Source organism: Nicotiana tabacum, chromosome 3 (assembly GCF_000715075.1).
Source record: "Nicotiana tabacum cultivar K326 chromosome 3, ASM71507v2, whole genome shotgun sequence".
Lineage (NCBI taxonomy): Eukaryota > Viridiplantae > Streptophyta > Magnoliopsida > Solanales > Solanaceae > Nicotiana > Nicotiana tabacum.
In genome coordinates this window covers 103713256-103723453 of record NC_134082.1, presented here as the reverse complement: position 1 = coordinate 103723453, position 10198 = coordinate 103713256, and the positions used below count along the sequence as shown (strand labels likewise).

The following is a 10198-nucleotide window of genomic DNA, read 5'->3' as shown; positions in this document are numbered from 1 at the left end:
TGGGAAGATAAACATTGTTAATATTTATATCAAGATGTATTACAGGAAAGATCATACAAAAGAATACCTGCTAATAGCAAAATTTCGAAGACAACCTACGGAATCCTGAATGCTCGAACTAGTCACACAAGGCCAAACTAGACAAGGGAAACATGAGAGCAAAAAGGAAAGAAAAGATAATTGAAGAAACAAAAGAACACCAGATACAAAATGGAGGACTACACTATGTACAAACAATTGCACTATGCTAACACCAACACCAAGCACCACCACCAATTGCAGAATTTCCAGAGGAAATTATGCTTCAAACGTTTTCATAGCAGACTCATATCGATCTTGAAAGAGATACACTAGCTAGAATTAAATCGACCGGTAATCTTAGCCAAATGGAGAGGGAACAGGAACCACAAGTGAATCCGATCTTTTGATGCTTCCCATACCACATATAATGCAGCCAGGTGATGACAGAGCAGAGAATTTGGCCCCACATAGGTCGCAGACATCATAACCAATAGTTGATAGACGGCTAAGTGTTGCAGCACAGAACTGGGAGGGATCTTCTAATGGATCAATTGACTTGTTGGACAAGCCCCTTTGAACACATATATCAACCAAGCTCCTCAATTCGTCTTGCTTGCCTGGAGGTGCCTTAGATAGTAGAAGTTCGAGCATCTGCTTGGAATAACCGTAGTTCTGTACATCCATGTTCCTCTTGATAGCAGTTCGAATACAATTTATCCTGTGCTTAGCCAGAAGAGGCAGTGAACCCAAGTGTCGAGACAATCGCGCCATTTCATCCTTCGCACTGATTGCACTTGGGCCCTGGACTCTCTGCAGTCGGCTGATTTCCTGCAGAGAAGTGACAAAGGACTTAAAGCCACCCATCCAAACAAAGCACGAACTCTAATGAAAACCAAGTGATATTTGCTCAATGTTGCTGTTGGCAAGTAAACAAAAGCTTCCCTTTTGCAATGAAGCTTAATTTTATACTCTCATGCTGTCTGTTTACAAAGGCTATCTGAAACTACCTCTTGCATATGTCGTAGGGACTAAACAAGCAGTGGGCTTGTTGCATTAAACTCTAATGTGGGAAATTCTCTTGAAAAGTTGAAACCAACAGCATTTTGGAATGAAACAGAAGAAAGGAGGGGAAGGGGTAGCTAGAGATTATAGGGCTAATTGCACTTTTTATCCCTTCGCAAATTCCAATTTTGGTCCTTGTGTACCTGCCTAAACATATTTAACCTTCTAAAAGTATCAGTTGTGCACTTTTGAAACTTCCACTGACAAAATCTCTGTAAATTTACTGAATCTTTAAATATAAAAAGAACTAAATATCTATCTTTTATATTAAAAGAAAGTAATTTTGATAGTTTTACTTGTTTTAAGTGAATTGTTAGTGGACAGGTTAAAAATGCACAATAACTAATTGAATGTTAAATGTGTTTAGCAGGATATCACAAGAACCAAAACTGCAATTTCCTATCAACTAAGGGACGAAGATTGTAATTTTCCATTTTTTTAGTATTGCTGTTCTGTCTCTAGGATGGGAAAGAGGGACTGTAGAAAGGACTAGGTTTATACTCAAGTTGCAGAAGCTAGCAACTTGTATTAGGCGCTGAGAAGATTCCCTTTGGTAACTTTTAATGCAATATAAAGAGAGCATAAGTGACATCAACTAATATGGAAAGAAGCAGGAGGATGGTAAAACAGACAGTAGAGAACTGTTACTCTCCCAGCTGTGAGCCAAGTCACCCAAAGAATGCACAGGGAAATTAAAATGAAACATCATTTAGGACAAAGTTAAATAGTCCATTTGGCAACGTAGAACACTGTTTCTATTTGGTAAATGCTCAGGTACCTGAAGCAGGGTGACTGCAATTTTGTATTGTGCACATATTGTGGCTTGAGCCTTTATGTCAGCTCCACGAGATTGATCCTTAGCCAGTGCTAAGAAAGCTTCATCAAAACAGGACAATGCATCTGGCAGCTGATTTTGCTCAAGATGGGCAAGACCAGTCTTGAAGCAAACTGGAGCAGCAGCCCCACGAGGAACCTATGACAAAGAAAGATGCAAATCGTAAGAAAATGATGAGGATTCTGCTTGGACATATTTGACCACAAGACTTTCAACCGACACTAGTGCTCAAGGACTTCCTCACTGTTTCACTATAAATCCTTGTTGTATTTAGTTCCTTGAACCCGATAAAGGTTGATCCTTAGAATATACACCTTAACAGAACCACTATGTTCTTTGTTGTTAAACTTATTTCTTTATCTTCTTAACCTTTGACTTCCAATTCCCTTAACAAGTTAAAAAAAAAATTCACACATCGCTTGTTTAATCCTGATTTGCAACGATAAGGTTTAAAAAATGAAGAACTTTCTTGGAGTACCCAACTTTCTCAGCATCTTTGTATGTTCTAAATTCTAATAGAAGGGATTTCCCTTCTCTAGGGCAACTCAATCATATCCAAATTGGTCAAATTAGAAGAATAAGGTAAGCTAATTGGTGTGCAGCATTACATTTTCTCTTACCAGAACGCTCGATATTCAACCATGACCTAATGACAACAAATCACTGAATATTAGCAATCGAGTAAGGGTCCTATCCTGAGGCTTCGCTGTACCTCCTAACACTCCAGCGGATCAGAAATATCAACTAAGCATTACATAACCACCTCACCAACTTAGTGAAGAATCTGATGACAAAACCAACTGCTGGATAAATAAAAAAACCAGCTGTCTGTGCTTAACATTATCAATTGTGCAAACCAAAAGGAGTCCTAGAAAATTCTTCATGCTACTACCAACATATATAGCATTCAAAAGGCCCAATTTCCTTCTCATGCGCCAGCATTTGTACAGAGAAACGAAACAATGTTAATGCTTACTATCAATTTTTCCATAATTACTAATGATCCAGACAAATTCAGTATGAACAGGAATTGGTCACACTTTGAAATTCCTTAGTCAATGCAGGAATTCAGTATCCAGACAAATTTACTATTTAAGAGTGGAAAAGCATACTTACTTGTCCAGGTCGCACGGCTTTTGGAGGAGAAGGTGGACGTACCGAAGGTTGTCCTGAACCTGGAGCTTCAAGAGAACTGAGATCAAGAGGTTGGTTGGATACTGGAACTTTTGACATCTGAACATGAGGTTGCATGCCAGAAGGCTGAGTGAAGGGCTGTGGAGGAACGCCACCATCAGGAAGACCAACCACCTCAAGTGAAACAGGTGGTTGAGTAGCTTGAGGGGGAACACCACCATCAGGCAGACCAACATCAGCTACAGATGCACTACCCTGGTTAGGTTGCATTTTAGTGGCTTCAGCAACTTGAGAACTTTGATCCAGCTTGGAAAGGAAAGTCCCCGGAGGAGGCAATGATGCCGCAACCTGGAGGGATGATATAGTATTCTGGAAGAAGTCCTCTGGAATGGGCCCAGCAGTAACTCCAGCACCCGCTGCCTTAGGAGCTAGATTCGGCATAGATGCAGATTGTGGTCAATGAATTTGTTCCAAAAATATCGGCAGATGTAGAAACCATTGGAGTTGTGACTGGTCCAGTGGTTGCAGAAGAAGGTTGAGGTACAAGAAGGCCAAGATCTGGGGATGAACCAGTTAATGACTTTGTTCTACTGATCGGCAGGCCCAACTGTTTTGTGGCTTCTTTAATCTTGTTCACGTCCACTGTAGCAGATGTAACAGGCTTGTCTCTAATTCGTATGTGTAGTTTTTTCGTTTTTGACGTTTCTTCTTCATCACTGCTGGTACCATCAGCAGCAGATCCATACAGTGATTTCTTGAATTCTTCTTCTGCTTTTGTTTGCTCATCTACCACACTAGACCTGGCAACTTGCTTGCCAAGGCTTTCTAGTCCCATTAACATATCACCCTTGATTTCACCCTCAGGCAACCCTTTGGACTGGTTAGCTGTTGATGCAACTATAGCTTTTTGAGGTCCATTTGCCTTGTCTTCACCATTTTCAGCTTTAAATGCTTTCACCAAACTATCTTCTCTCACTTCTACAACATTACCTCTTCCTTTTATCAAACCAAGGTAAACACCTATATGATCCGTGACAATTGATGGAATTGTACCATCATCAGTTCTCATGTATGGCATCACCTCAGCAGCAAGCTCCCACTGAGGAATGCTCTTCAGATTAGTTGGTGTCTTGATCTCCCAATTACCACCACCCCATTCTGGTCCTTTAGGGACCATACTTTCAGCTGCAAAGTTTGCAAAGATACCTTGTGTCCAACCAGTTGAGCGCACCCTAAGGATCCTTTCACAATATCGTCGTAATTCTGAATCTGCACCTTCGTCTTCCAGTTTCTGTGCTAGTCGCCGCATTGCACTTGGGTTAAGGTGGCCTATAAATAGGTCAAGCATGCTTTCGTAGTCTGATATGACTTCAAAAGTTTCTTTAGCACTGTCAAACTGAGCATATCTGCAATCTCAAAATATAATCCAATATAAGAATGAGTGTAGTAAAAGTTGCTGGAATAAGATAGGAGCATATCAATTTTGCACCAGTCTCCCTGAGAGTTATCGAGTAATTGAGGGTACACAAAATCTCTGCCGGATAAGGAAAAGGTGGAATCTGGAAAAGTATTCTCTAAGGGTAATGCAATTGAGTGAAATTCATTTTGTATCGTACAAAAAAGGAATTCCATTTGTGTATGTGCTCCCGATAAACAGAAATAAGGTACTCTATTCCACTACATACATGTATCTACACATTGGACATTTGAAAGTATTGCAAATATTTTTACTTAATTGACGATGTAGACGAAAAACAAACTGCAAACATTACCAAAGTAGAAATTGTATCATTTTAATTCACAGTAGACTACTATTCCAAGCATATATCAAAGCGGCACACGATGCTCGATGATAAAACTGTTCAATTTGAGCAACACGCAAAAGTAGCAATCAATTTTTTGAACCAACACGTAGCTACTGCTGCTGTCACATGGGCACGTTATTATACGCTGAAACTTGGTCTAACATTCATGTCATATTACCTGTCCTACTAAAGCAAAATCATGTCACACTACTGGTCCGTCTCAGATATTAGGAACAAGCTAATTCACGTAGTTCAAAATATAACAAAGGCAGAGAGCTTTGCTGACATCACAAAAGTAATGGGCAGGTGCCCCTAACAAGCATATGAAGCAGAACATGTTAAACCAGAGTAATTGTTGACAGACTAAAACAAAAAAGACACTGAAGAATAAGATATCAATTTGCGTGACAGTTTATCGAGCATGTCCCAATTTGATTTGCTGGAGAGATAAACCAGTGGCCCTTTCCATTGTACAAGCAAGATTGGTTGGATTAGCTCACTTTTCTGCTATGTTGCGCGGGACTCTCCAAAATGATGCCGCACCCGTGTCGGATCCTCCAAAATTACACTATTTTTGGAGGATCCGACACGCACCCGGCAGCATTTTCGGAGAGTCCGAGCAACATAGCTTTTCTGTAGGTTACATATTCACTTATACGGATTTCTTGATTGCCTCTGCGTCAGGCAAATTTGGTTAATATTCTTAATGTGTGTATCCGCGATAATCTCATTTCTTTCGTCGGAGAGGGGTCCACCTTTTATTTCTACATCTAGGATTCGACTTGTACAATGGATACTAATAGGAACTCAGCCATTGTGGGGCAAGGAGAAGTTTGATTCAGAGGGAGGAGAAGAGGCAAATAGTGAAACAGAATCTCAGGAATAACACCAGAATAAATGTCATTTGGGACAAGCTACAGAAAGAAAATTAGAAGACTTACAATAAAACTATAAAGATCCAGAAATTATTCTCTACCTTTTATATACAAATTAATAATTAGAGATATCTGCTTCTTTTTTCTTACAGAAAAGATCTACCTCCACGTGCAAAATGGTTATATTGCTGAGATAAATAATAATAGGAAAAACTTGTCGGAAAGCAAGTAGAAAATCTCCAAGTATATAGCTTTTAATTGGAACCACAATCACATAGTCCAAGTGATATTTGATTATGGCTTGTCAACAAAGAGAACGCAAAGCTGTAAACAGTAGGTAAAGTCCAAGCAGGTCAAACACCAAAGCCAAGAAAAAAAGAAGAAAAAAGAATAACAAATAGCAAAGACAGGATAACATGAACTCAAGGACAGAGCACATAATTCTAGACATTTTAAACAGAAAATTATAAAATATTGCCATGATTACATACTTTATGCAAGCATAGCCCAATTGACGAAAGCGCTGGAACAAATGTGAAGTTGGGGGGCATCTTGGATAATCTCTTGAACGCAGAAACTCGTCCTTTAAGACAGACAATGCAGTAGAAAACCGGAGCGCTTTGATTGCATAGATCCCTCTCAATACCTACTCAGATCAGCAAATATAAATACAAACACAATGCCAAGTTATCACAACATATGGTTCTGCAAACGATTGGTTGCAGGGGGAAGGTAAAGTACTATGAGTTATCTCAAGTTAGTACATTTGGAGAATGTAAAAGTGATTCACTGCAACCTCCCCTTCCACTTTTGGAGGGCTTCAAATGCTAGCATGGTGGGGTATCTAACCCTCCACACTAACTTCCACTCCTCTTTTACTTCCTAACCAGACAAGTGAAGCAACTCTTATCTGTAAATAACTTCTATCCACTTTTACTTCTCTCCTCCAGTCGCTCCTCTTTTCACCCCAAACAAACAAAACATAAAATACAAACAAATTACCTAATAATTTTACCTGAGTGAACTGTGGGCCTGACTGGGACAATGACACGGCAAGATCACCACAAACTGGCGGACCTCTAGCAAGTATGTCAAGAGATCTTGGAGTTATTCGTAGACTGTCAAACCTTCACATAACAAAAGCCCGAAAACTGTCAAATATCACCACTTTCTCATAATATTACTAACAAGCTTTTATGCAAACATTTCATAGTCAATGTACAACTAAGAAGCGTAAGGAAACTGCAATCATGTCGAACCTTTCCTCTCCCATTTGTATTCAACTACTACGAAATCTGAAATATACACCAAGATATCCTAAATATATTCATCATCTATAAAAACTCTTTATATTAATTGCAATATCCAAGTTTCAAGCCCAAGCGGCATGGACATAAAGGATTAATACAGCCGACACTGACTAGATTGAGATTGGGCATAGTTGATCGGTTGCTTGATGGATTCCAAGTTCCAAAAAGATTTAGGACAGTTTTTTAGCAAAGACACACAGAATCATGTTAAAACTGGTTCTTCAGAATTGTACATGCAAAAGATCTTCCCTAATCTTATTTATCAGACCTTTCACATTACACAATCGACTGAAAAGTTTCTAAATACACTTATCTAGCCTAAATTCAATTATTGCATCTTTTGGCAGTTGATTAAAAAGGCCATAAAATTTAGACGTCCAAAGGACATCAATGATTATTTTTTTTTAAAAAAAGGTGTGGCTATGATTAACTATGTAAGTATGTACTAAGCTTTTGAGCGAAGGGAATTGCATCAGACTAGAAGGTTATATCATCCCAAAAACTGCAAATATAAATATAGAGTAATAGAGAACATAATTCTTTTCTATGGAAAAAAAAGATGAAAAAGAAATCATCAAATGGAGAACGAAAAAGGTTGCAAATTGAGTAGAAAATGATGAAGAAACAAGAGTAAATCATCAAAAACTCGTCATAGTCCAGAAATTATTTGCTGTATATTATAATATAGAGGCATCTCATTCCTGATACAAGGACAGAAAGCAGAAAGAAAAAAACAAAATATTAGGTACTAAGTACTTCATAGCAAACTAAATTTTACCTCAGTTTCTCCTCTGTAAAAAGTACATTTCATAATGTAGCCAAAAGAAAAAGAATTTTTTTTACTGTAAATCCATAAGACAGCCAAAAATTGTTTAATAAGAAAACAACCAAAAGTTGCCTGAGAGAACTGGCATTTTTTAGAGCTTTGCAGACTGAAAAGATACCAGTTAACAACTAATTAGGACTTCTAACAAATAGATTTAAAGCATTCAACTCGGGATAAGTGGTTATTCTTTAAAGCTACATATCTTCTCTATTTACAATAGATGATAATTACAACAAATACGTGATGGTCTCTTCGATATTCCAATTACAAAAGCGATCCAATAAAATCTTAGTAGTAGGTCTTTGTTCACACCGTGCTCATTAAGGCAAAAAATATGAGCAAAAACTAACACAGAGGGTAAAAATTGACACAAAAAGGAATTTGAAATGTCACAAATTACTTCATAGTTGTCTTTACACACTTACCTAATACGACTAACTTAAGTTATCAAATGTTTTAGAATCAACTTTGTTAGCAAAATCAAGGTAATTCATTCAACAAAGGATTCCAAAAACAAAAATTAGAACTACTTGAGTCAATAAACTAAATTTCGTGGTTGGCGATAAATTATGCATGCAAGCACCAAGAAAGATTTAAATAGTGCAATCAGATCAAACATTTAAGTAGCATGAAAGAAATTAAAGATGCCAAACTAAAAGTCTAAAAGCATCAACATTTTGTAGAAGGAAAACCTTGAGGTTATCTGATATAGGATCTCTGAGAGGTCAAGCTTCTGTTCAAAATATTGTTGCATTGTGGCAAACCCAACAAGGAGAGGTTCAAGAAGTCCAACAAGACAGTTTTTGATTTCAACCCCTTTCTTTTGTCTAGGATTTATATCTGTAGGGTTGGCAAGCAGCAGCCGATCATTCAAAGCTCCAAGCAATACTGCAAAAGGAAGTCATGTAGGCAAAGTAGTTAAGCATCCAAGATTGCATGGAAAAAAAATGTAACAAACGAGAACAAATAGAACTGGATAGCCCCAAGCATGGAAGCATGTACATGCAGTTTGGAGGAAGACTTAAATATCCACCTGCATTAGGCATACTAATCGAAAGTATAGTCCTCACTTTGCCATCCCACCCAAGCATACTAACAGCAGTGGCAGTTGAAAAAAGAAGCGCCGGCCCAAGCCACAGAATAGATCTATAGTATCCAAAAAGTTAAGAATCCCAGCATATATAGAATAGCCTACATAAAGATAAATAAACTGAGGAGGCAATAAAAATAACAGGAACGATAAAAGGAATGCATTCAAGGATATTGAAGGAAGTCCTTTGTCAAACTTTGTAGAACTGCATGCCAGGATATCCAGATCTGCTGAAACAATAAGCACCCTATGTGTGGTCAATACACCAGCAACGTAGCCCCTGAGAGTTTCTTGCCAGTGCACCTGAAAAATATCATACTTGTGAAGGAAGCAGTTCTTGGGAAAAAAACCATAACAAACAGGAATGGAACTCAATATGCGAAGCTACTAATATTTGTATTGGAACTTTCTTAAACAAGACTTGATAGAGAGAAACATATCCTAAACAATTTACCTGGAGAACAATCTCATTTACTTTCAATTTGATAAATTTTCTTCCTTCAGCTTTTGTTGATATGTAATGGCCATCAGCATTTGAGAGGCGGTAATTTTGAACCAGTTTTGCCAAGCCAATCTGGTCACCATGGGTAGCAAATACCAAAGTTGATTCTAAAAAACCAAAATGATTGGATCAATCAGGATTGCCGCAGCAGTTTACATAATATATTTCATGGAACCCCCTTCAAACATACCTATTGGAGTTGAGAAGACGCGATGAACTTCAGTTTCGAACATAAACTGCATTGGACCCTTAGTAGTACCAACATCAGTGTCAGTAGACTGGTTTTGATCAATGGCGCCATTCTTTTCTTTTGCAACTTGTAGAGCAGCTCCAGGCAAAATATACAAGGACAGCCCAGTCTTATCCTCATCTAGAATTGCATAGTGATTCTCATTAGGGCCAACAAAGGCAGCATCTAGACCTGGAGCAAAGGGGAGTAAACTCATTATTTTGATACTTAATGAGTCATGACAGAACTACTAGAAGTTCTGATAGATGGTGAAAACCTTTAATTGTAGTTGCTTTACTGTTAGCAAGTTGGTAATCTGTATTTTCCCAATAAAGAACCACTTCATTTGTGGCGCCGCTGAACTCAAAAACGACGAGGAAGAGGTGCTGCTTTTTACTATAAATAATGTACTTCGGATGAAATTCTACATTTCCAGGAATCTGAAAGAACACAAAAATTGTCAGTTTCAAAAGTGCAAAAGATTGCAAATGTGTACTGCTCTAACATAC

The 10198-nt window shown here is 38.2% G+C and overlaps 1 protein-coding gene across 1 annotated transcript in view; it reads right to left on the bottom strand.

The window, feature by feature from the left end:
* Positions 1–10198, bottom strand: part of LOC107823311 (uncharacterized) — a 33606-nt gene continuing 23408 nt past the window's right edge. The window contains 12 exon segments of the mRNA XM_075249721.1: positions 1–849; positions 1862–2056; positions 3035–3505; positions 3507–4458; positions 6224–6378; positions 6748–6859; positions 8561–8756; positions 8902–9019; positions 9133–9261; positions 9413–9567; positions 9651–9881; positions 9967–10129. Of these exon segments, the coding sequence (XP_075105822.1) occupies positions 379–849; positions 1862–2056; positions 3035–3505; positions 3507–4458; positions 6224–6378; positions 6748–6859; positions 8561–8756; positions 8902–9019; positions 9133–9261; positions 9413–9567; positions 9651–9881; positions 9967–10129 (3348 nt within the window). The 3' untranslated portion in view covers positions 1–378.